General features: G+C 52.3%; 1 protein-coding gene across 2 annotated transcripts in view; it reads right to left on the bottom strand.

Annotated features, from left to right (window-relative positions):
- The window catches only part of MED27 (mediator complex subunit 27), a 167,070-nt gene that overhangs the window by 97,687 nt on the left and 42,433 nt on the right, over positions 1-26,950 (bottom strand). For both annotated transcript variants that reach the window (XM_016133875.2, XM_016133877.2), the window contains exon 3: positions 9,898-10,028. In XM_016133875.2, coding sequence (XP_015989361.2) covers positions 9,898-10,028 — 131 coding nt within the window. The remainder of the gene's footprint in view (positions 1-9,897; positions 10,029-26,950) is intronic.

Raw genomic sequence — 26,950 nt, 5'->3', positions numbered from 1 at the left:
CTTTCTAGTCCACTACCACTGGCCGTGAGACTGTCCGCAGAGTGAGGACCTTGACAGCGGACTAAGAACCAGCGGGCCCTGAGCTGAGAGCTTAACCAGGTGGAGACACCGCCTCCAGACAGAAAGACAGCCCCCAGCTCTTCCCACGCTGAGCGACCATGCAAGTGTGACGTGCCTACCGTCTCGGGAAGCTAAAAAGAAGTATCATCTGTTTTATTATTAAAAGTCTCTGTGTGTCTACCGTGAACTGGGACTGCTCAAGCGGCCGGTGCCCCCAGATCAAAACCCATTCCGCTGTGAAAGACTCAGCTACGAGACAAAGCCATTCCCTACGCACAGCTGTCCTCACGTTACTGAGGTCACATTGCTGGGGTCACTGTACTTGTTAGGAACAGTTTTCAGCACAGGGGAACATAGAAACTGGCTTGCTGCTTCTTGATCACTTATGACTCAAAATAGTGACTTTCTGGGCCAAAATCTATGGGTTGCTAATAGCCTACAGGGCAGAGAAAGAAAGAGAGACACATCAAAAGACCAACTAAGTGACTTTCCATTCCAGGAAAAGAACAGAAAGAGTCTAGAGAGTTCACTCACAACCAGCCGTGGCTGGGAATGGCTTAGTGTGAAACACTAACAATCCTGAAGCTCTCTTTGTTATGCAAAAAGGGATTAAAAAAAAAGATCCAGCTTCTATCTGATGAGCTGTACTATGCAACACCCATCTCTTTGCTTCCTTCGCCCAGTAATGGCCAGTGATGTAATAACCACACTAGACAGCTGTCTTCCTGGATAAAATCCCCCCATAAAAGAGAAATGCAATTAGAGGACGCAATGAAACATAATTTTTAACCTGATTCTGCAGGCTGCCACATTCGACGCAGGCGCTTAACGGCCAGGGTCTTTATCGTGCTTTCTTTTTTACACAATTTCTCTTTGATTCAACATGTATGGAAGACACCAAGTTTTAGATTGTAGACCATGTCACACGGGTCTGAGACAAAGATAGGACAGATGAGCTGAGAGTGAGGCCAGGACCAGAACCAGAGAGTAAGGGGCTGAGGTGCCACGTGCTGGACAGGGCGCAGGCTTGCTTCCCCGCCGCCCCCCCTCCCCGCCCGCCTCTGGTCTCCAGCCACGCCCCTGGCAGATGTGACCCACTCCCGAGACCCCTCTCGTCACCCCCACACCGCATATTACCAAAACTGTTTCTTCAACAGCAATCCAAGCTCCAGACTCATATTTTTAAAAACATTTTTCTGTGAAAAGTTTCAAATATACACAGAAGTAGATAAAACAGTACAACGAGCTCATCGACATATTGTGTTCCCATCATCCAGTTCCGACAATTAGCAGCGATCTGTATCGTATCCTCCGCCCTCCAACACGCTGGAGAAGGGGGAGGCTGGAGTGTTTGAAAGCAAATTGAATCCATACCATTTCACCCAAGGCCATGAGCACCTCCAAGTGATGCTCCAGGCGGAACTCACTACCCTTCTCGTCCATTACGGACAGCAGTGCCTAGCACCTGTGGGTTCCCAGCTGGACCGAGCACACACCTGGCCTGGACAAAGTGCTGAACAAACGCTTGCAGAGAGACAAGTATAAACACACCCAGGGAGCAAAGGGCCAGAGGGAGGGTCCAGGAAATATGGCAGATCTAGGACCTCCTTCTGGCTTCCTGCCAGGGGCCAGCACTTCCAAGTGTGGGGACACACAAGGAACCCCTCTGGTTGAAGCGGAAGAGCAAAGAAGCTCTCCTGTCCCTCTAAAGTGTGACAAGCGGACAAGCTACAGATTTCAGAGTGCAACTATTAGCAGAACTAAATATGCTTCTCTCAAGGGGAGAAAGAGATCTTTATACAACACATATGCTAATGAAGCACAACGGCATAGAACATTTAAAACAAAATGTCCCTATATGTATTCTCCATAGACAGATTATTACATTAATATTCATGAGGGATTCCTCCCTTATTTCTCCCTGAGATTTTCCTCCTGCCCGAAGAAAGGGGATAAAAGTAACACGAACCAATTATTTTTTAAACAGCTACGAAGGACGACCTTATTTATCTGCGTTCTGCTACTTGATTAATCTTATTAATGTGCCACTCTGCACCTCTCAGGCCCGGGTGTGCTGCTCCTGTGGGCAACTGCGGGCCTCTGCCCGGCCTCTGGGCCGCTTCCTGCCCAGGGTCCGGATCCAGTCCTCTCCAGCCTCACCTGAGGGCCAGACCGCAACTCTTGACTCCTCACCTGCAGGCATGTCCGTCTGTCCGAACGGACCCGGGTCCCGGGTGTTCAAACACCCAGTTTACTGAGAGCCAGGAGCAGTACGAACGCGGGTCCGGCACGGTGCAAGATGTTCTCCGCCTCACTAGCCAGAATGTGTGCGCGCGTGTGCACATGTGCGTGTGTGCATGTGCCCCATGGCCACGGCCAGCCCTCAGGACTCGTTCATCCAGCCGTCAGCACCTGAGCCAAGGCCGGGCAGCACAGGGGACACAGAGAGCTCTGGTCCCTAGTGAGCTTCCGGTCCGCCCAGAACACAAGGCGGACGGTGGCGAAGGCGTCAGGAGCTGAAGGATTTTTCTGCCCAGTCGCTGAACCACAGTCTTCCTTCCCCAGTCAACGACAGACTGAGAGAGCCGCCTCCTTCTCTACCCACCCGAAACATGAGCACGTAGCACATGAAAAAGGACATTTCGAGAACTCTCACTGAGTGTCTTCTTCGGGTCCTGGGACGCCCTCGAAGGGCAAGGAGAGGGAGCGACAGCAGAGATGACACAGAAGGAAGGTCACTCCGCTCCTGGCCTCGGCCCAGTCGCCGGGTCCTGGGCTCCCCCGACGCCACTGTGAGGCGGGCAGTGCGGGCCGGCGTCGAGGAGCCCTGAGTGCCCGATGTCTGACCACAGAAGGCTTCTCTGTCGCGGTCAAGATGGCCTGACAGTCGATAGTGTTCTCACCCCTCTCCCAGCCACGACGATACGACCTTAAGGGAGCCAGGTGTGCTAGTTCCCGCGACCCTTTACCCTTGCCCGGAAAACAGGCTAACACGGAGAGATGAAGGGTCGTTCCGCCGACTCGACAGAGACGCGATGAATTGACCGGGCTGAAGCGCCACGTGCAGCTGCCCCTGGCTGTACGAACATCCCCATCCGAAGCCGGGACCCTGAATCGGTTCGCTAAGTTTTTCAGCGAGGCCCGGTACCCCTCACCCTTCCTGGGGCAACTCCAGTCTTGCAGGAAAAAGATGAGCGACGCGCTGAGTCAGACAGCTTAGCCGGGCCCGACGCTAATAAAGGAGCTTCTGCCGCGGCGCTTATTGGAGACTGATCTCTTCCTTATTAATGTGATCCCACGATGGAGAGAGAGTCCTCCATGTTCTAGAATGCAAACAATGTGTTCATCTTTAATTACATTCTCAATTTCGACTCTTCTGGAGAATGATAGCCACCAAGGCCAAGGATTATTTCTTTATTACACAGCCTCTCAGTGGTATTTAATGAATATTGTTACTTAATACTTGCCAATAGGGAAAGAAGGATTTAGTGAACTTCTGCTCAAGTTTTGATGACTTTTTTCGGAAACTCAGGAAACTTAGAGCTACAAAGTTCTCTGTTTCCTGTCGGGGACACTCGGTGTGCGCAACGCACGCGCTCCACTCCCCAGAGCAAGCTCGGGGCACTTTGGCCTGGGCCACGAGCCCCCCTGGTAAAGGGGACGCTCGGAACTGTGACCGCTCGCGGCCATGTACCAGTCTGCTCCCCATTCGTGGTGGCTTCGCTGTTACTTTGCTCAGAGGCAAACTGAACCCCGGGGGGAAAGAGACGCCAGATCATCTTGTTCGAGGCTTCTGCCGCCATCTAAGTTGAAGAATTGAAGATCGACTTATCAACACATAACAAATTCTGCCCCCAACAAAACACCAAGGTCCTCGGGAGGCACAGCCGAGCCCGAGTCATCAAGAGGAAAACCGCGTCGCTGCAAGCAAGCACGTTCGTAGTCGCTATTCGAACGACACCGACATCAAGGCGTGTGTGACAGCTCAGCAGCCACGGAGACCTGGAGTTTCACCTGTGTGTGGCTGAGGGACGTCCCTCGCAGAGGAGGTCCTGAAGATCCGCAGCCGGAGAGAGGAGGCGAAACAGCCAGGCAGCCACGAGAAGAGGCTCTGGGTTTCGAGCGCCGCGTCCTGCCAAGAGTCTGCCCTGCTGGGCTTAAACGTCGATGAGCACGTACGCTCCCAGCGTCATCCGTCACGGTCTCCCGGGACAGATCTATGTCACCGCTCCCCTCGCCGTGATTCCCGCTGGTTTCACGCTAGGTGGAAGAAACGTGAGCCTCTGCCCTTCCCGGAGAGAGGCAGCACTGAGCGCCCGCCGTGGAAAGAGCGCAGCCGTCCGCCAGAGGCCGCGTGCAGCTGCGAGCCGGCGGCCTTGCGACTCGGCGCGCTGGGCGGCGGCAGAAGCCCGGCCTCTTCCGGTACCTTCCGGAGCCGCGCGGTGGCCGTGCTGCAGGCGGCCTGCTGCCCGAGCCGGGGAACCCAGGTGCGTGTCGCGTCGCTGCCCGCCACCTCCGGGCTCGTGGCCCTGCTTGCCAGCACCGCCTGCCTGTCCCTGCACGCTGTCACTGTGCTGCGCGGGTGGCGGCTGCTCCTCCCGGCTGCGGCAGGTCGTCCACGAACGGGAGCAGGAAGCGCAGGCGCCCTGCGCTCTCGAAGGTATCAGACGACGCTGAAACAGATGAACAACGCTGAGGAAGCGTCGCCGGTCGGCTCCAAAGCATACCGAGGAACACTGGTCAGTGACAGACCAGGACGACATGGACGGACCTCCGAGCCACCACGCTGAGTGGGCGCGGCCAGAAGCAAACTGCGTTCTGCACGACGCCATCGCGGTGGAGTCACGGCAGAGGCGGAAGCAGGTGCGGGGCCGACACCAGCCCGCGGTGGCCCGCGGTGGGCGGGGAGCGGGGACCGAGGCCGGCCGGCTCCTTCTGGGGGCTTGCTGTCAGGAGGCCGGCGGGAGGCGGGCGCCGGAAGGTGGCGTGGGATTGTGAGCTGGGCGCCCCTACGGGAGATGGTGTTCAGGGTGAGCGTGTCTGCACCCCCGCCGCCAGGCGTGACCCGGGAATGCTGGCGGCGCAGGAGAAGCGGACCAGCGGCGAGCTGGGTCCCGGCCGGTGAGCGGGGCCTGAACCCAGCGGGCAAGTGGAAGGGCTGTTTGTGGCTGGACGCACACACAGCACGTCCAGGTGACTAGACAGAAGGTGCTTACGACAGGAGACATGCTCATAATTCAGCAGGAGGACCTTTTCACAAAAGGTAACGTGATATAAATGAAACTGCCTGTCTACACAACTTCTGGGGATGAGGGAAATATTTTTTAAAAAATAACCTTTCTGTAAGACAATTCATTTTTATTCCCTTCTTTGTGCACAGAGTAAGAACACGGAGGCGTCCCTACCCCTGCCACCACCGGAAGCCAGCATTTCGGCAGGAGGAGCAGCTAAAACCCAGGAGTCCTGGGACAGTCATCTTGGCCACATTTTTTAAAACCAACGTCCCCTGATAACGTGAAAGCACAGTAAACAATGCATCGTGAGGCGGAGACTGCTGTCAAGGGGGCACGAGTGCACATCGCCGCACCTCACATATTAAATACAAAGATGTCTCGCTATGTAATTGCAGACCGATCCAATAAGACGGCCATTCTCCAGACCGATCACAATCCTACGAGGGTCAAAAGGCCGATGACGTGCGCCCAGCACCAGGGTTCATGGCTCCTCCATGGCAACGACAGCGCCCCTCCTGCAAAGACTCGACGTGAGCCCTCGGGGGCCCCGGCCGCGAGGCTGCCTCCTGAGCGGCCTCTGAGAGTGAGCACGTGACAGGAGCTCGTCCATCGTGAACACCTCTGTCCTGCTGCAAGCTTCTCTGGAGGGGACAGATATGAATCATTAATCCCAGAGATCACTGATCCCAAGGAACTCGGGGGCCGGGAATCCAAGTCTTCAAAGACCACCACTGCTAAAGCCAGCCGCATTTTAAAAACAAACACACGACAAACCCCTGCATTCTTGCCAGGCCCGTGGTCTCGGCACGCTGAGGCGGAGCCAGGGGTTTCGTCGTGGCCTCCGACGCTCGGAGGCTCGGAGGAGCATGGGCGAGGGGCGCAGCCACTGGCCCTGCACTGGCCCCGTCCCGGGTTCAGAAATCAAACCTCCCCTCAGAACCCTACGAGCCTGTGCACGAGAACACCCAGCCTTCCTACTGAAGCCACGCCTGCGCCCCTCCCAGCTGGCAGGGGGGACACTTGGCGGAGTCTGGCTGGGCCTCCTAAGCGGGGGTCTCTCCGCGCCCTGCCTGTGGCCTCGCGGGCATGCTGGTGTCATGCCCCTGGGGCTGGGCACACCTGACGGTAATTCCCTCCTACCTCTTTGCTCCGGCTTCCTTAGAGCTTCCTGAAAGCCAAACTACATCTTATTCGGCAACGAGTCCCCAGCAGAGCACAGAGGACCGACTCTTGACGGCCCTGGCTAAGTATCTGCTGAGTGACAGCGGAACGGGGCCCACAGGCTCGGCCGCCCTCCCCCCTGTGCAACGCCTCTCGTGGGCAACCGCGGTGGTTTTAGTATGTCCGCAGGTTCTTTGGCACGCCTTCCTTCACGAGGGTGTCTCGTCCCCTCCCGCGAGCGGCACGCGGACTTAGTGACTCACTTCTATCGCAGAGAATGGGGTGGAATCGATGCGACCTGCCTCCTGAGGCTAGGTCACCCACGGAGAAGCTCCGCCAGGTTGTCGTTCTCTTGGATCACTTGCTCTGAAAGAAGTCACCTGCAAGTCACAAGGACACTCAAGCACCCTGTGGGGAGGAGCTGAGGTCTTCCACCAACAGCCGGCACCAACTGTCCGTGGTGTGAGTGAGCCACCTTGGAAGTGACCTTCGGACCCCAGTCCAACCTTCAGATGACTGCAGCCCAGGCTGATCCCAGACAGCAAACTAGGAGGGACTCTGGGCCAGAACGGCCCCGGGAGCCTCTCCGGATTCCTGACGCACAGAACAGGCGAGGGACTGTGCTTGCTGCTGTTAAACGCCAAGTCTTGGGGCTATCTGTCACGCAGTGATCGACAACCAATGCAGCAGCCTTGGAGGGGTTTCCCGTGGTTTCATCAGGGACTTCAAGGGATTTTCTTAGTGACGAAGTGATTTTATGGTTATGCCATGCTTATAATAAACATTTTGTAATTAGTGTTCTGTGAAATACGATCCTAACGTGACTAATTAATATACAGATTTAAATACTTCATAGATCAAATTATACTACCTTAAAATCTAACAATTATTATTAAGTATTAGGATGTGATATAGAACAACATGACAACAAAATCCTTTTCGGAGGTTGTTTTTGCTTTTAAAAATTATGTGTTGCCTATGCATAAAAAAGACTAGAGCAATATCCATCAAAACCTTAACAATAACTTTCTCGGGATGATAGTATTACTTTTTTACCTTTTTTTCCCCAAATCTACAAAATGTATATATTACTGGTGTCCTACATTTTAATTAAAAATTGTTATCATCCAATTAAACCAGCGGCTACGTGTTGTTGGGGTTTCTATTCCTGACATCTAGCACAATAAGCGGCACGCAGTAGGTGCTCAATAAAAGTGCGTGGCATGACCTGTAGGTATAGATCCTGCCCCCTGAACGGCGGTTCTGTGAAGGGGTTCCGGGATAACGGGAGAGCGAAAAGCTCAATGATGTAAAGAGGCAGCGATCCATTTTCACAGTCAACAGGCTACGAAAAGTATAGGAAATCATTTCGACGGTGTATTCTTAGGATGCAGTAACCACTTTTCTCTTTGAAACTAAGCATTTCGAGTGAGTTATTATAAATTTATAATGACAGTTGTGAACACCTCTTTTTCTTTTTTGGCATGGGCACAGAGTCTGTTGATTGCCTTGCTGCTTAAAATAGCTTCTAAGTGTCCTCATAATAGCATGTCACCTGTAAACAGGTTTCAAGCCAATGCAAATTAACAAATGGTGAACAGATGGACTAAGAACTGACTTTTGTCAAGAGAGAGTTAGCAACAAACACTTTTTTGGCTCTAGTCTTGTGGGACCATTAGAAAGTCTTTCACTTCTTGCCAAACGCCTTGCCTCGGCAGACAATCCGTGCAGGGAAAATGACAAGTTACAAGGCCCATTAGACTTTTGAGAGCTGAAAAAGTTGAGATCTGCAGAATCACCACATCGACACGTGAGAAACAACAGAGAGTCATGTTCATTAAGAAGCGTCCTGCCAACTAGCGAAGCTCTGTGTTGCATCACTCAAAGAAGCTGTCCCCGCAGACTCTGAAAGAGACGGCACCGTGCGGGCAGCAGACAAAGCCCCTGCTGGAGACTGGATGGTGGCGTTCAGTCTGTCCTGGAAGCAAATCTGAACCGTGAAGCGGCCCTGAAAAATCGCAGAAACGGTGGCCTAAGAGTGTCCTCCAGCAGGAGAGAAGGCCCCCGGTCACCCCTGAAACCTCCCCGCTTCTCCCTGGCCTTTCGCCTCCTCATTCTCCGAGTTTCCACCTAACGTCATCTCCTTGGCGAGGCCTTCGCAGACCACCCGATTTAAACGGTGGCTGCCACTCCTGGCCGCCCTGCGTGTTCCCTTCCTGAGCACTGATTATATCCAGGAGCTGCTGCATTTACTCATTGGTTTAAGGTGCTTTTTCTGGTCTCTTTCCCCCAGTAAATGAAAAGCTTCGGGAAGATGGGACCACGTCTGTCCTGCCTGTGACTGGATCTCCAGGGCCTAGGCCAGGGCCTGGCAGACGGTAGGGACGCCAAATATGTACTAATCGAACAGAAAATAAATGAAGGCAAACGACTGAGCCTCGTCTGCGAACGCTCCTCTGGACCGGAACACTGTAGACGTGGCGTGTGACGGAAGGAGGGCGGAGCAGGCGGCAGGACGGGCTGGGGATGGGTCTGAGTCTGACGACCCTCTCGGGCGTGCGCGCACTGGCAGGAGAGCTGCCAGCAAAGCCTGCTGCGCGCACCCCTGACCCCGCGTCGCTGGGAGCCGTGGTCCTCATCCACTAGGGCTCTGAGCACAGAATAACCCAACAGGCAAACGGCTGAATCAACCGGGGCATCTCAGGGGGAGTACTCCACAGCGACGGAAAAGATCATGGCCTGGGTGCACCTAACAGATGCGTGTTGAGTGGAAAAAGGCTGATAAAAAAGATTACATATTGTGATTCCATTTACATGCAGTTCAAGAACAGGTAAAATTGACTGTTCGAAGTCGGAGTAGTAAACTCGGAAGGGGAGGCAGCGCTACGCAGACGAGAATGACGGGAGGCGCCCCAGGGGACTCGGGAAGGGGCCCTGGGGTGCCACCCGGGTGGGGCTCCATGCAGTGTCCACGTGTGGAAAACGTCGCAAGCTGTACATTTTATGACCCTTACAGTCCTCTCTCTCTCACTGGGGAAAACAAGAGCACACATATGACTGTTTCAAAAAGGACAAGTGAGCCTCGCACTGCTGCTCACGGCAGCTCTGCCGGCTGTGGCCTGCGGCTTGCTTACCGGAACGTGCTCCTCAGCCGCCCCATCGGTACAATAAGGCCAACCGTACTCACCCTCTGCCTTGTGGGAACGTGGCAAGGGAACAAAAATGAGCTACGAGTAGCTTAAAAGGCTAGGTGGAAAAGTCCCACACAACGCACGTAAATCATGAACAGCGTTTACTGGCTTCATTTAAGATCTCTGGGAAGAGAGTTACCTACATGCTTGGTTTCTAGTCTTAACAGACACCTTTCTAAAAAGAAACAACTCTGCAAAAATACCTTTCCGTTAGCCAAAAACCTAAGCACAAGGCAGAGCCCGCTACTCACTGCGGCGGCAGGACCAGGGTGGTGGGCTGGGCCTTCGGCCGGCGCTTGGCGGACACCCCCATCTGGTTGGCGGAGCGCTTCAGCGACTGCTGGTTCAGGAGGCCGGAAGCCAGGCCGGCGTGGTACTGCAGCTGCGGACGAAGACGCGACACGGGCGGGAAAGTGAGGTCAGGGGGACGCAGCGCGAGGCGCACGAGGCTGCCGACGCGCGCTGCGGCCTCTGCCCCTTTACGACGGGTTAAGCCATTTCGAATACAGCTGTGGACATTCTGCTTCAAGGACTGCGCTCATGAGGAGATGGACAAGCAGCAAAAGAAACACGAATGAGGCTGCTCATCGTGGCGTCAGACGAAGGACTGGAAACGACAACAACTGGGAAGCTGGTTAAAAGGGAGAAAGGACTTTATAGCATCATTCTGTCGACCTGGGAAGGAAAACAACCCAAACAGGTTAAACTGTAAGGAAAGACACTTAAAAAAGTGGTCTCTAAAATGTTGGGTGTGTTTCCGAGCAGTAGAATGAGTAATTTTTACTTTTCATCACTGTTCACGTCTACGTAAGTGGTTTGAAAGCCTGTGCCATTTTCATAAGGAGACCCGGAGGGTTTCCTCCAAGAGGAACTGGGCCGGGAACTCCTGCTCCTGTCACGCGCTGACGCAGTGACCCAGGGGCCTAGGCAGCACCGACCGTAAGTTCACAAGCGTATTCTGCAGCGAAGTTTACGAGTGGGCACAGGCCGCTGGAGAGCCGGGGAGGGAGACGTTAACGCCACTTCCTGAGCAAGTGACCGGGCCACAGCGAGGCAAGGAAGCAGCCGGCTCTCCACGGGCTCGGGGCCAGCTTCCTCTGCTCCGTTCTGGACACACCGCTGAGCTTCCAGGTGACCCTGGACATGTCACCTTACTTCTCTAGACCCCAAGCTCTCTACTGAAAATGAGAAATAATACTGCCTAATTCTAAACCAAACAGGACTTCTTTTTTTAAAAAATCCACTTTGAGTTATAACTTATATAAATAAAGTAGAATGCACGTTTCAAATATACAGTTTGACGAGTTTTGGTAATGCATACACCTGTAAAGCCGCCACCCAATCAAGGCACGGGAGTTTCCATCACTGCAGAAAGCGCCCCTGGGCCCTGCTGTAGACAATCCTCCACACCCACTGGGATCTTTTGGTTTAAAATACAACTAATTCTCACTTGTTGCCAAATAAAGCTTTATCCATTTAGACATTTCTACCTTCCTTTTTTTAATCCCATACTTGTATATTTTAGGTCACAAGAGTTGTCATCAATCTCTCTACAAGAAAATGATCCTTGAGAGGTATCCCAATTTTGAACAGATGCAAATAAAACATTCAAATGTGAAAATGCCAAGCTAAGAATTTGGATCGAGACCATTTATAACATCCAGTATGTTTCTTCCCCCTTCTCGAATTAAGCGGGGTCTTTCAAACATTTATTTAGAATTAAATGAACATACAAATAGTCACTCATTCTGACGCTCTGAATCAATTTCTTTGCAAAACGCTCTTCCAAGGACGGAGCTCCTCTGCAGAGTCAGCTGCATTCCAGCTCACAGGAATGACACTACGCCGGTGGCCACCGCTTCGGGGGGCCGGGCCCTGGACGCAAAGGGCAGTGATGTTCTGAAAAACGAATGGCCTCACCCAAAGCCACCGGACTGCGCAGGGACAGAGAGCGAGAAGAAAATGAAACCAAATGAAACGATCCGCTGCTTGAGAGTGGCTGTAGAATGAAGCCAGCCAGTGGCCCAGGAAGCCTGCGTCCGGAGCAGCCGCACTGCTTTCTAACAGCCTCCTGCCTCACGTGGTCGATCTGCTGCGGGAGCCTGACGGCTTCACAACACGAGACAGAGATATATCACGTTCATAATAAAAACGGAGCTCCGCGAAGGCTGGAAAAGGGGGGCATCATCTGGCTTTAACAACTCATCTTAGACCAATGAATTTTGCTCAAATTTGTTTTTCTCCTACAGATTTCTTAAATGGGAAATCAATGGAAGCAAGGGACAGTACAAGTTTGAAAGACAATGTTTCAAAATGTCAGCTACTTGGGTTTCGATCTTCCCCACCAGAATTTGCAATGAGTGCAATATGCATGGGGCTTTATGGAATTAAAGGGAAAGACAGCTTGGCAGGGGTCCGCTCTTGGCTCTCTGTCTGGCTCCCCTTCTTTGTATCTGATTAGGGTCCGTGCAAGCTCAGCCATTCCAGCCCTGCTGACTCTCTGAGTGGAAGAGTCCTGCTAACTATGCAGAGTGGCAGGGTGATTTACCCACCTGGCATCACTTTGATCCTCTGCTCAAACGAACGGAAAAAAAAAACCAAGTAGAAATGCCTGCTAACTGCTGTCCGTCCATCTTTTAAAGGGTTCCTTTAAAGCCTCTACCATCTTGGACAGTCTTAAGGTATAGCACACCCCTAAGGGCACAGGGGATGGAAGGACCGCTCTTCCCAAAACTCAAAACCGGCCCTTGAAAGCTGACTCACAGTGATTAGGCGACATCTGTTAATCATGTGTACTTATCCCGGTTTCCAGGAACTCTGCTCCGACTGTCAAGATCTATAAGGGGCCCATTAAATATTTACCGGACCATCTTTATAATGGGAGAAAAGGTCAAAGTTAATAAAGCTGACAGGCAGCTCCTGTCCTGCTGTATTTACACACCATGTAAGCACCAGACACCCCGCTCCCTGAGATGGTTCAGATCTTGGAAAACGTCCACTCCGCCAGTGGTTCTATGACGGCAGGCGGGGGTTCAGAGCCCACCCGCCAATTAATATTAAGCACGTATCACTCCCCAAAACACTGCCGTACGTTTTCCATTACAGGTTCTGCAATATTTTCTGTAAAAGTATATTTCAATAAACACACTTCACTCCAGATGTCTGTGGCGTGGAAACAACTCTATTTCTGAAAGCCACGTATCAAAGTTCTAATGTGACTTTTCCATCCGGGATCCGTTCTCCACAACCAGCAAGGATAAAATGCAAGGGGGAGAAATAAAACGATCTGATCTTCTAACGTGCACACCCCGCGGCTGTGGGGAAAGGGAGCGCCTCCGTGGCGAGCCGGGGGGCACTCGGCAGTGACGGCTAATTCAGGGCTCTCTGGATGCTGAGGACATTTCTCTCAGTTCCAACTTCACTCTCTGTTAATGTCCACCTTCCACTTCCTATGACTGACCTAGGATTTTCCTGCCAGTTCTCAACCTAGAGCCCTTTCTAATCAATCTTGTCTGCCAGTTTCTCTACACGTGGGGGGATTTCAACAGCTCATAATGATCTGAGAAGAACACCACTTAGAATTAGGAAACCCCTGACTTCCTGAATATTTTTAAAGTGATGCTGTTTTGGTAAATATTAAACGTGCAAAGTGCCAAGCGCTGTCAGGCGGGGTCCTGGGGGACTGCGATGGCCACACTGGGAGCCCTGGAAGTGGGCCACGGGGCTCTGGGGCCAGCGAGAGCTGAGTGACCTGACACGTCCCGCGGTCCTCTCTACAGAGCGCGCGCGCGTTACGTCCTCTCCAGGGACCGCCTAGCCCCAAGGTCTGATCCTTCTAAACTGCTGAAGGACTGGCACGGGTGTCTGGTTTCACCACGAAGCGGTAATGTCCCTGCAATCTTGTACAGCAAGTTAACAAACCTTTTCCCCTGGGTAGCCGAGGTCTTCACAGATCCATTTTTTTAAAGAAGTCCAAACTATTTTGACCCAAATTCCATTAGCTTTTTTAATATGCTTCAAATAACAAATAATATACACAAGAAGGAAATGACAGAAAGAGAAATTATAAAAAAACAAAAAGCAGCATTCAAATGCGAAGTTTCTGACTTAAGTCTTGGGTTCAGAAAATCAGGTGAGTAATGATGCGCCCCACCCTTGGTTCTCCACTGGCTTCATCCTCCACATTGTTCTAAATGCTTCTACCTGCTCCAAAATAGATAAAGTATCTGTTCTGCAATGGACAGAAATTTGAGAAGAGAAGGAAATGCATCGTACTCATCACATTCGATATACTAATTAAGCCAGCGGCTTTCAATTAGGCCGAGTGCTTGAAAGCTGCAGTGTCTGCTGGAAGCCCCCGGGGGTCCCCGGCCCAGCAGCTCCTCACAGGCCGCAGCCTCCCATCCACCATCTGGCCTGGATCCCACACTAGGAAGCCTGACATTCGAAAATCTCCAAACGTATAAGCGAGATCGATCAAGGTTTGACTCTTCCCACTATAAAGATCATTATGTCCTTCTCAAGGCTTCGCCAGAGTTTCTGGGGGCGGGGTCCCTTAACCTTAAGGGATGGTTCCCTCTGTTTTTGAAAATCCCTGTATGTATAATTACACGCAAGTCTGTAAGGGACACTAGCAAGACACATTGATACTTCTAGTATCTAAAGCCTTTGGATGAAGAATGTGCTAGAACTAGGTTACCATGAACCTGGCCAGCTTAGACCAGACAGCCCCCAGGAGGGGAAGAAGAGGTCGACAGACAGGGAGCCCGCCACCTCCCCCTCCGGTCCCTCTGGCCAGTTTCCCATCTCCAAGAGCAGAGCTCCTGTCTGCAGGGGACCCGCCACCCGGGAAGGCAGCTTGTGTTAGTTCTTGTCCAGGAGTGAAGCCGGCCACCCAGGCAGGCAGACTGACACTGATTACTCCGTGTGCTCTGCAGTGTCCTGTGCAGTGCACTGCAGCCAGGCGACGCTAAGGAACCTGTCAGCCGAGACGCGGAATGGCAGGGTGGAGGAGCGCTGTGGCCTGGCCAGCCCCGTCACCGAAGCCAGTCTGGGAATGGAACGGCTTCACCGGGCAGTGCTCTGAAGACTGGCCTCTTCGGAAAGCACACGCACTGCTCTGTACGTTCGCACCGTCGTGACAAAGCCACGAGGGGATCCCTTCCTCCTCTCACGCCACCCGTCCCCTAAGCAGGTATGTCTGAAGCCCGGGGCAGGCTCGAGAGCAGGAAAGGGTGTCCGCAGGGACTGCCCGCAGACAACCTCGAGTCACAGAACTCTAGTGTCAGAGGAAAGCTCCAGAGGAGCCGTTTTACACCGGAGGTGACGCCAGCCTTAACAGAGGTGACAGCTCACGGTCACACAGGTTGTAAGCAGCGCCCCCGGGGTTCCCCTCACATGCCCTCCGCGTGAGGGAGTAAGCATGCTGCATCTTTTTCAGCAGAGGAACTGGCCTTTGCTTTCTCGAAAAATCTAAATTCTAGACTCAGCAGTAACACACCTGACCCTCCCAGCAGCTCTGACACTGTTCTACGGTGGGGGTAATTGCGCTATTGTCTGACGGGTTCTGATAAACTCTTCCTGGCCTGGAGGACCCACATGTATAACCCGTTGCCACGTGCTCTCTCCGAGAATTTGTGTAATCATCACGCTAGCAACAAGAAAGGCCACTATCCGTATAGTGTCACTTCCCGTCAGGTCACTGACCAAAACTCGAGTGTGTGGAGACTCCTCCCAAGATGCGACAGAAGACGCCCAAGCTCACAGGCTCTCTCTGAGGACACGTGACGCCTGGGCCAAGCCACGCCCTGTGTGTCTGGGATGTGCGGGTGTGCCACGGTGCGGGTGGGGGGTTAATTTGAGATCCTCGTGCAGTCATATTTCTCCTAAGCCATCAACTGCCAACTAGAACCAAGATTTGTGCGAAGCCAGGCGTATTTCATCGCTGCTTTGGGCTGCAAAGACCTTTGCCCCCCGTTATTGAAACACGTTTTGTTTCCAGCTAATGAGAAAGAACCATGTATAACGATAACACTCTGCTTCTTCTTTTGAACATGACTCTAAGGAGAAAAACAAGCAAGCCTGCCCGGTATCCGTGCCAGGGAAAACAGCTACAGAAAAATTCCATAAATCTAATTGTTTTGCTTGGGTTTTTATCTAAATATTAGATAATGGTATTAGCTTCTTTCCTCCTTTCATCTTCTAACGCTTCTTTCAAATACCCAATATTTAAAAAAAAAAGAAAAAGAAAAAGGAAAACAACCTTAGGTTTGAGCTTTTACGGGTAAATGATCTTTTCACTTGGTCAAAACAGCATCAATAAACCATAAGAAGGAAGCCTCCAATTTATTTGCCTATTTGTTCTCTACTGGGAAGCTGGACTTCAGGCCTTTCAATTACTATGAAAGCAGGAGACCAAATTAGGGCCGAGCGTCCCGCTCAACGGCAGCATCATTTACATGCTAAATGCCATTTAGGCTTCTTTTTTCCTACATACAAATCCTCAAATGTCCAGACTTCACAAACTGTCAAAGAAGTAAATAGAGAGGATGAATAGCAGTCCCTTCCTTTCTTAGACATCTGTAATGTTTGGGGTCTGTTAGAATGGTTCCCCTGGAACACCCCAGAACTCACACTTTTATTAATAGGCCTTTCTCCACAAATGCTCCTATTCACACCACAGCTGTATGCATGTCACCGTACGTCAAAGATGCCAATCAGCCAGAAGAGATATCACTCATATCTCTGAACAGATTCACTAACAAGGCAAGCTGTGAATGTGGCTAAAAATGGAGGAAGTGACCTTCGTGGGGACTATGTGTAAAAGGAGAGAGAGAACTAAGACAAAAGAAAGCAAAAAGGCGAGCAGCAAACACTCAGAGAAAAGACAGAAAGGGGTACACAGCAACTGGGGTTTCCCTGTCCCCAGTTAACCACCCCAACATTTCATACCAGGCTCTCAACCTATGTGTCCCATATGGTCCTAGAGAATGAGGCACAGGATCATAAAGAAAGGCCATGTTGGAGGGTCACCTGGCCACTTAAAGAAGGTGCACTCTGCTGTACACCTGAAACTAATATAAAATAATATGGAATGTCAACTCTAATTGCAAAGTAAAAACAAAGAAGGTACGAGCAGGAAACATAAAAAGGATCAAGGCAGAATCCGGCAATGCGCCAACCAGTGAGGCGTCCTAACAGTTCATAGAAAGATGGTGACAACGAGCAAGAACGAGCCCTCTGAAGAGGGACAACGTAGTGGCGATCTTGTTCACCATGCGCCCATTTGAGGAAGACGTCTACATCAGATGGGCCATCGTGTTCTTATCTCCGACTAGGCTTGAACCACCAGAATAATTGTCTATTTACACACTACACTTGATACCCAAAGAAAACAATGCATACTTGACCTGTCTCTGTTATTGACCAAAGACAAAAGTAACAGGAAAGAATGACACATCTAGAATTATCTTTCTACTTCCACCAGAAATGCCAAATACTAGCTTTTAAATGCATAAATGAGGCCTGGATCAACAGTCTAAAGTGAGGCTACAATTATGTCTAAGGCCCCTTCTAGCATTAAAATTATATAATGTTATAAATATTTCTCTATGAAAATGCAGCCTGAACTTGACTTCCTAACATTAAAATCAACACTGGTAAAATTTAAACATACTTACGAAGTGTACACATTTCCCTGCCCACCGAGCGTCTCTAATTAAGACGGTTGGTGAGGGGGTGGGGAAAGGTCTCTCTGCCATGCCTGATGCCCGGCAGTAGCTGAAACCTTCCTTGTAGGATGCTGGAGGCCTAACACGTAGCCGACGTTTACTGACATGCGATGCTTTGTTTTTCTGCCCAAACCTGCATAGGGGAGGGAGGCGTGGGAAGAACTGAATATTCCCATCCAACAGACATGTCCCTGGATATTCTTTTCCCCAAAAAGAAAAGAGGCTTTTCAACTGAGAAGTGAGTAAAATGAAAACCAGTGGATGCTTCTATGTCTTAAACCTACACACCAAATGTGAAGCATTAGTTACCTAGCTAGTTACTACTGAAAAGATTTCGGTCAAGAAACCAATAAACATGATTTTTTCAAATTACCAACCTGATAAACCTAAAATGATTAGGACTATTACCTTCTTTTATGGATAGTAAAATGACTGCTATGCGCCTCCTAGTCAGTGTAGATTGAGATGGAGAGTTTAATCCTTTCTTCCAATGTCACAAAATGACAATTTCTGCTTTATGCGCCGTTTTAACAGCACCATCAGAGGCGGCCCTCGCCGTCTTCCTCTGCCTCCTTCCACAAGTCAGGAGCCAAACGACTGCAAACCAGGGACGTGATCGGCCTTCTCTGCTCCCCTCGCCTCCTTCGCATGCGAAGTGGGAAGAGGAGGAAGGAAGGACAAGTGGTCCAGGGAAACCCAGACGGCAGGAGAAGGGAAGCGGGGAGCCAGGGGCTCCCTGGCTGAAAAGATAAGTGACTGTGACGTCGGACGAACTGAAAACCACGGGAGGGGACGCGAGGGGACAGCGGCTTCGTCTGGAGGCCCCGGAGAGCAGGAACCAGGAACTGGGAGAGAGTATTTAGGAAGACACACTTTTTATCGATCCTTTCTAACAGCCGCCTTTTCCCTTCACGAACAGGCGGAGTCGGCCTGGAGGCTCGGGACTGTGGGCGGGAAGCGGGTCCAGGGAGGCAGCTGCTTGCCCGTGCGCTGTGCCGCGAAGAGCGAGGCTGACACTTGGGGGGGGGGGGCAGCGCAGCCCAGTGGGGAGAAGGAGCCGCGCCACGTCTCAGGCCCGGGTTCCGCCCCGCACGACCGCGAGCGTGTGGGGGCCTTGCTGGGCGCCGCGTCCCCCCGGGCCCGCTTCTTCAGCAGCCCGATTTGGAAAATGAACGCTGCTCTCACAGGGACGAGGTGTTCTCCCGTCCGACAACGCCGCCACGGGAGGAGGTGTTCAGCCTCCTTTCAGAGGGAAGCAGCGGAGCAGCCGCGGGGGGCAGGGGACGTGGCAGGTGCGGCCGCCGGGCCCCAGCGCCCAGCACACCGCAAATGCGGGCAGAGCCGTCCTTGTGACTGTCAGAAGTGACTCGCCCAGACGTCCGCCCGTTCCAACGCAAAGGCGGAATTTTCACAAAATTTATCAGAATTATCTTCTTTTAATCCAATGTTGTCACTCTAGACACGTCAGGCAACAAACTGGTGAGAGCGAAGGAAGAAAGGAAAACAGGGACCCACAAGTTCCTGAATGAGCAGCGGTGTGGACAAGGGAACCCGTCTCGACTCGGCTCAAACAGCGGGGGAAGAGCGTCCACCATGCTGGTGACGCCTCTCGGCCGATTCTAATCCCGATGAAATCAAGGACAACCGTGTGAGGCTGGTGGGGACACGGCGAGCCCCCCAAACGGAACCCCCTCTAGGCACACTGCGGAGCCTGCTCTGTCATCTACATAAACCCAAATGCCCAGCAAGCTGGCCCAACCTCGTGCATTGAACAATCAAGCTACAGAGCGTCTCTCGTGCCCCCCGAGTGTCGGCCTCCGCTCTCGCGCAGCACTGGGGGATCAAAGTCTCTTCCCAGACCCCAGAGCGCTCGTCTCCTTCATGGGGCTGCTGACGGCTGTTAGTCAAGTTCTGACCGCGACTGTCTACACAGGAAGCATGAGAAACAGCAAAGCAGGTGCTGGCCTCTGTGGTACAATAAGGGGCTGCGACTTCTTTTCTTTTGAAGGAAACAAAGCAAAAGTCATATATACCAGCAGCGGGTCTGTTTCGGGTTTAAAATGAACAACAGATCAGAGTGAACCGCGTGCCGATCGACACGACCTGGGCGCGCTGTCTGCTCTCTTCCTCGGAGAATGCGCAGAGGCCGGCGGGTGGCTGCCTGGGTCCTGGGTGTAACTCACAGGGACGCTCCGTAACTGACTGCGTGACCCTGGGTGAGCTCCTCGGCTCTCGGGAGCCCCAGCTCTCTTCTCTTCCTGGGGATGATACTGCTTCCCGGTATTCCGTGATGACTCTGAAAGTGATCTGGGACCTCACCGACACAACCACGCCCCGGTGCCTGGAGACGGCGAGGGCGAAGGGCATGGGCGTGCCGCTGAGCGAAGTGGCCGGCCCAGGACGCGTAATGAATGTGAACGATGATTGTTACTAGCAGACTGAGGTCGCTGAGCCATTCACAATTCAACTGAGCTCAGGGGTGGCTGAGCCAATGACTGGAAGAAGGCCTTGCTTCTGACAGAAACAAAACATACAAAAAAACAAAACAAAACAAAACAAAACCCTTAGAGGAGACGGACCAGCGAAAGATACGCCTGTTTCTGGAAGGATGCAACCCGAGGAACGGGCGTGTGCGGGGCTGGCTGGATGACGGTGGGCCCTGCTCTGATGTGCAAGTTACTTTCTCCCACGAGGCTTTGCGTCCCCATTCAAACAATGCAAATTCTGCTACGAAGAGCGAGCCAAGCCACCAACATGGGGATCGCCAGTGGCCAGCTACAAATGTCCAAGAAGAATCACCAGCGACAAAGCTATCACCAACCACATCCACCCAGAGGAAGGTCCCGGCTGTGGGAAGTCGGTCTCTCTTGAGACCAGGGGCGTGAAAATGAGAATGGGTAACTGGCACCACAGGCAACGTTTCCTTTTCACCCACGGTGCCAAACAGGCTGCCTTCCCCTGGAAGCACCCGGCGCACGGGCGGAGAAGAGCTGAAGCTTGTGCGAGCCGGCCCAGAAGCCCGTCTGAAACATCTTCCACGGGGTTGACCACTGCGCATTACAGTTCGCTTTTCTGTGTATCTATCTTAACTCTTCTTCTAAACCACACGCCACGGAGAGCCAGAACTAGCTCGTACAGTTTTACAAGCCCCAGAGCTCTAGCAGAGGGGCCTGCGTGGATGTTCAATAAACATTTGCTGAGAAAGCGATGGCTTGATGGATGTGGAGCGCGGTGCCAGACGAGGGTGGATCCACGAAGGAACGTCCTCTGCTCTCAGAAGGTCAGGCTCTGCCTGGAACACAAGCTCCGGGGGAACGGAGGAGCGCTCCCTGGCCTCCACTGCTGCACCCCCAGGGTCCTGACAGTGCTTGGCAGAACAATAACAAAACAACAATAACGCTGGCCAGCACGTAGACGAGGTGCAGTGTGAGGTAGGTGTGCTCCTTTAACTTACTTAATTCACTTAGTCCACGCAACCGCCCTGTGAGGGAGGTACTGTTACCTCCGTTTGATGATGAGGGAATTGAGGCACAGATGGCACGTGGCTCGCCCACGGTCACAGAGCCAGTGAGCAGGTGGTCGGAACTGGAGTCTGGACGGTCTGGCTGCACGGTCCCCGCGCTGTCACCGCTACACTGTCCGGCCTCTCCGAACTTGCTGTGTTCCCAATGGATGTTTTTCTAAGTAGATGTAACTAAATGTCAAAGCACGGTAGAAATGGGTTCTGAACCCCCTTCACGCATAAGGTCCCTACGCGGAGGCGGGACAATGGGGCCCTCCCCTGGGTCCCCAGCTCGGCCTCCCCGTGCCGCAACGAGCAGTCACGCTCTGTGAATAGAGGTCCGCGGCGCGGCTCCGTGTGAAGTGGAGACACAGCCGCACGGGCCTCGGAAACGGGAACCCAGCCGCCCCCGCGCAGCGAACGGCGCCAGCGGCTCCCGGCCACTGTCCCTCCGCGGCTCGGGCTCTGGCTCCCTGTCCACTGCTGCCTCTTCCAACTCTACTGCACCCGAGTGCTCGTGACTCGCCCTTGCTCTCTCCCCTCCAGGACTCCGCCTGCCGCTGTGTGAGTGTGCAAATCTGTGCACGTACACCTTCTCACCCACTTTGTGCCTTCTGGTGTCTCGCACCCCAGAAATGGGGGACGGGACAAAAATCTGCCAGCACAGAGCCATAATTTTTTTTTTTTTTTGCAATATAAAAATGTATAAAAAGTTCTGAAAGTCAAAAGCTTTCTCATCAATGTGGGTGCCAAAACTCCTGCGGCAGCGGAACCTGACATGCGCTGATGTGAGTCTATTTAAATCTTAATTTATCTCACTTACTGTGAACAGTCTAACATTTCGCTACACAGTATTTGATGACAGGGTACTGCCCCGGACCCCGCTGGAGAAATTAATGCAATATGTGGTAAAAGAGCCATACTTACTACCTTGGAATAATCCAAAACATTCTAAAATTCAAAACGCAGGCAGACCCCGAAAGCTCTGGATGAGGAACCGTGAACTGTGCCACGCGGTGGGGGTGGCGGGCTGGGCGGCTCCCCAACGCCAGCGGCACCCAGGGAGCTGCCAGCAGCCTTCGACTCAGGCTCCCGTGCCCACCGCCAGTCTACAGCGCCGCAGGGCGGAGCGTGACGCCGGACTCGAGCTGACCCTTCCCCCCCCTCCCACCTGGCGGGACCCCGCCACTCTGCCCCCACTCACTCCCCTGGGACCGCAGTGGCCTCCTTCCCCAGGACACCCAAGCTCACTCCCGTCTCAAGCCCCTCCCACTAGCTATGGGGCACACTTTACCCTGGTCTTTGCAGACTCGACTTCCTGTCATTCGGGTCTCAACTTGAACTTCACCTGCTCAGGAGGCCTTCTCTGGCCGCCTAACCTACAGGAGCCACCAGGTACTCTGTCTCGCCATGGTGTTTCATCTTAATCACAGTGACAAACCTGACTAGGCATTTTATACATACTGTTTGCTTCTGTTTCGTGCAAACGTCCCTCCCCACCCCCCACTGGAATATATCAAGCTCCATTAGAACACAGACTTCAGCTATCTTAGTCACTGCCATAGCTCCAACACCTAGAGCAGAGCTTGGCACAGAGCGGTGGCTCAATGAACACTTGCTAAATGAATGAATAAATACGAAAACACTCGGAAGACGCCTGTAGGCACTGCAGGAGCTGGGCACAGCCAGACCCACACACCCTGCCCACACAGATGAAAAATCTGTGTGACTTCCAGGTGCCGCGGAGTTTTTACACCTTCCGTGGGCTTTATTCAGCAGAGCATCGGGAGGTGTGTCAGGAAAGGTACTGAGCAGGAAGTGGTACAAAAGGTGCTACAGCCGTCGGGTCAGTTTTCAAAACAGCCAGGCGTCACCTGTATCAGAATCACCTATAGAGTGTTTGCCAAAAACTCAGGGTAAAGGGACCCCTGAAAGCTGCTGTGTCGGGGGCTATACAGAGGAGCCCAGGAATTAACATTATAAGACGCATCCCAGGCAGCTCTTGGACACACAAAAATCTGAAGACAATCGTAGTTCAATCTCAAAGATATCTGTTGACTCACTGACTGATTCAAGAAGGCGGTCTCTCCCTGGAACCCAGAAGAACGTGCTACAGAGGAGTCGCAGCTAGCTAGCGTGAGGACGCAGCTCTGCGGGCCGCCTCGTGGAGTCAGGCTTTCAGATGGGGATGAATCTGCAATGTGCCTCCAGCATTCGGGGCTTCCAGCTTTCCAAATCCTGTAAGAAAACCTGACTGTTTCACGCGTATGTTGTTGAAGAGTGGCAGGGAGAGCAGGGCAGGGACAAACAGGAGAGACCGAGAGAGCTTTAGGAATTCTGGTCCCCGGCTCTGGTGCTCGACTACATTTGATTAAGCAGATACGAACACACATTGCAAGAGCCTTCAAATAGTTAAATTTTCAATCTTTATAAAAAAGAAAATCCATCAGCTTTGATTGATAAGTGTACTTTTTAAAACTAAGAGTAAAAAAGTGAAGATTGGCAACATTTTTCGCCATATAATTTGCTTTCTTTGCCTTTTTCCACAGCACTGCACATAAATCAAAGAAATGTTAAAGAAGCCCATATATCACCAACTGGCATTTCAAAAGTATTTACCGGGTCTCTAACCGACGCAGGCCAGAGTGCGTGAAACCATGGCCAGAGAGGCCGAAATTACAGGGAGAAAATTACCTCAAACACTGTCAGAGAGTTAATTAGCTTTACGAATAACCCTCCAATGAGCACATCATGATATTTAATAAGAGCTGCCTCAGAGAAGCAGGGTTACACAACACGGAGGGGGTGGGCAGGAAGACAAGCCAACTGCATTTTCCAAACAAGAATAATGTATATTTGAACAAGCTGCCTTTCTATGATTAAGCACAGAAATCTGGGAACAAGGCGGGGGAAATGATGTTTTAATAAAGAAATAGGTCTGTGAGCTGCATTTTGCACTGCCCTTAGGGGGAAAAAAACGGGCATGGTCCTAAAGTTGAAGATTAAGGTATACGGGCTGCCACGTGTGAACTGCGGCTACAGGTAGCGCAGAGGTCAAGAAAGGTGGGTTTCAATGGGCTGCGTTTCCCACGGAAAAAGCAAGGATATGGTAAGTCCTCACTCACCATCAATAGGTTCTGTGGCTGCAAGTGAAACGGGTAACGGAATCGATTTTACCAAAGGATAATTAATACAAGACGGAGTTAAATTCCTACAGCATCTCATCAACGTTGCAATGAAGCGACGCTGAGTAGAGTGGGTTATCCGAGGGCCCGCTGCACTTAAGTTGGTGGCTCGTGTCCTGAATTTCCAGACAGGAAGAGAAGTGCGAAGGCTTCGCAGGTCTGCCTTTGTCGGCTCGGGACGCTGCCACAGGGGACCACGGCCTGCGCGGCCTCGTCAACAGCCCCTGCTCCTCACACTTCTGGAGGCTGCAGGACCGAGACCCAGGTGCCGGCAGGTGGGCTTGGGCGCGGGCCCCGCTCCTGCCCTGCACACGGCCACCCTCTCACGTGTGCTCCGACGGTTTCCGTGGGCTTCCACCGAGAGAGCACGCCGGTCCCGCTTCCTCTCCTTACAAGGACACTAATCCCATGACAAGGGCTTCACCCTCGTGACTGCGCCTAACATGACGACCTCCCAAAGGCCCACCCCCTAATGCACCAGGGGTCGGGACTGCAATGTATGAATTTGGGGGCGGGATGCGCAAACATGCGGTCCCTAACACTGCACATCTGTTCGGGTTGGGCCAGCCTGGCGAGTGCCTGGCAGCGTGCTCCAGCACACGGGCGAGTGCGTTCCCAGAGGCAGGGCGTCTGCCCTGCGCCAGAGGCCTGCTCGGTCTGGGGACGACGTCCCTCACCCCCCACTAGAGCGTGCCGAGCTCTCCCAGCCCCACACCGGGGAGTGGCCCTACTTCTAAGGGAGTCCCTGCTTCTCTGGAAAGTTCAGCTTTTAACACTGCCATCGCCCACCAGGGGCTCGTGCCCTCGACCACACTCTCCAGAAACGCCAACTGCCAACAGCCAAAATAATAAGTGCGCTGCACTGAGGGGGCTTTAAACCAGCTCGTAGGTAAGAGAGGAAACCGGGGTCAGTCTTTTGTTCTCATGAACTCGGCATTTTATTCTCTCTCCCTCCTGCTACCTAATGAAATGCTAGCATCGCAGGGATCGTCTTAGAGAGCATTCTAGGGACCCAGAGACATATTTCAAATCATTCATGTACAAATGTCTGTGCAAATTTCTTAGAATCATGCAATGGGAAAAGGAGACCCTTCGTGGAAAACAGAAGCCCATTCCATCAAAATGTGCCTTTTAAAATACAAAGTTAAGATGCTGCAAATCTACGTGTGAAAGAAAGCAAAATGTATTCAAAACAGGAGCAGAGGTCTTCCTATGGCACATGGAAGAGCGAGCAGTCACGTCCGCCCACACTCCCGCCCCAAACCACGAGAATGACAGCAAATGCACAAAGCCAGGTGTGAGCCCACAAGGACAGAGACCAGGAGAGGCGATGACGCCGGAAGAGAGCCGACTCCATCCTAGAAGACGGGAGACAAAGCGCCCGCGCTGCCTGCGGGGAGGGAGCCCCGGGAAGGCGCAAGCATCGTCAGGAGCCCCCACCGGACAGCGGACTCTCCAGAGACCGAGGAGGTGCGATGGCCGAAGGCCAGGCACGGGTGAGAGTGACAGCTGCCCCGGCTCCGTCTGCCCCCAGTACCCAAAAGCCAGGAAGTGTCCTCCCTGGAGAGGCTAACCGAGAGGCTCAGGGACAGCTGAAAACAGGGGACTAAGCTGCACTCTGGATGGCGGGACAGCCCCCTCCCAGCCTCCAAAGAAAGGAAGGGCCGTCATAGTACATTACGTGGCTCGGCTGTGAGCAATATTTTATAATCCTAATAATATAAAGACTGAGTACCGAAGCAGATCGATGGGGAGAAAGAATATAAGAATTAAACCTTTATCTTCCACAGTGGGTCAACAGATAACATCTAGCTTAGCAGCTCAGGAAGTGATTTAGAATAATGGAGGCGAGTATCTGAAGAAACAGCTGGGAGAGCTGAGAGCCGTTCCCTCTGGCGAGTGGCGTGCGGAACAAACGCACAGGGCTACGCTCTGGCTATAAATCTTGCAGGATCACCTATTTGTCTGTATTCCTTCCATGAGAATTAAAATTAACTTGGAAAAAAAAAAAAAGGAACCTCAGAGGTAGGCAGGTCCTGAAAGCGTGAGCCCCGGCATGCTACAAAGTGAGCGTCATCACCTGGCGACTATTAGTTTACTACAGTAACAATTTTCTTTCAAGTTTTACTGCAACAGTTAGAGGTTTTTACAATAGCAGATGCCTTCCCTCCCACACAGCAATTAATCTGCAAATTCACTCAGGTTGTAGAACGAATGAGGAGCCGAAAGCTATTCCCACCGGTGGGCACTGCCATCTGAGGGGGGTGTGATGGGCGAGGTGCAGATCTGCCCAGTGTCAGCGGCGCCCGAAGCAGGCTGGGCTCGGCAGGACCGGCGCTGCCGTGAGCCCACCGGCCCGAGGACCCACCCGAAACATAAAGGACATGGTGGCAACCACCTTGAAAAACTGAAAAAACAATGGGGAAATTCTGGAGACCTGCGACGGAGTGAGAGAGAATCTATGCCTCGTGAAATAAAATCATGGAGTCTTTTTTAGGCTCCTTTTTAGAGGTTCTCGTTTGGTGTTTACCAGGAAAGTAAACTTTCTGAAGAGAAATGATGTGGCACTCTGAATCCAACTTTGGTCTGTAATTTGGCAAAGCCACGCATCAAGCTCACACATTCGATTTTTTTCTTCTTTCTGCAAGGGCTGAACTCAGGCACCCAATGTTGTTTCAAAACACAGAGACTGAGAATGGTTACGGCTTCTGCTCTGCCAGAGACTTGTCTCTCTTCTCTTTTCCACATCAATCTTTTCTTTAATGACCTCAGTGATTAGATGAACAAGAAGACACTTTTAAAGGGCATTTTGTGCAGGGCAAGTTACCAATTGCAGATCTTCACCACCTGCAGAGCTGACGGGCCTGGGGGGCAGAGCTAACCCGCA

The sequence above is a fragment of the Rousettus aegyptiacus genome, unplaced genomic scaffold (assembly GCF_014176215.1).
Source record: "Rousettus aegyptiacus isolate mRouAeg1 unplaced genomic scaffold, mRouAeg1.p scaffold_m13_p_3, whole genome shotgun sequence".
Lineage (NCBI taxonomy): Eukaryota > Metazoa > Chordata > Mammalia > Chiroptera > Pteropodidae > Rousettus > Rousettus aegyptiacus.
The sequence above is the reverse complement of the archived record's forward strand: the minus strand, read 5'-3'. Positions and strand labels throughout refer to the sequence as shown.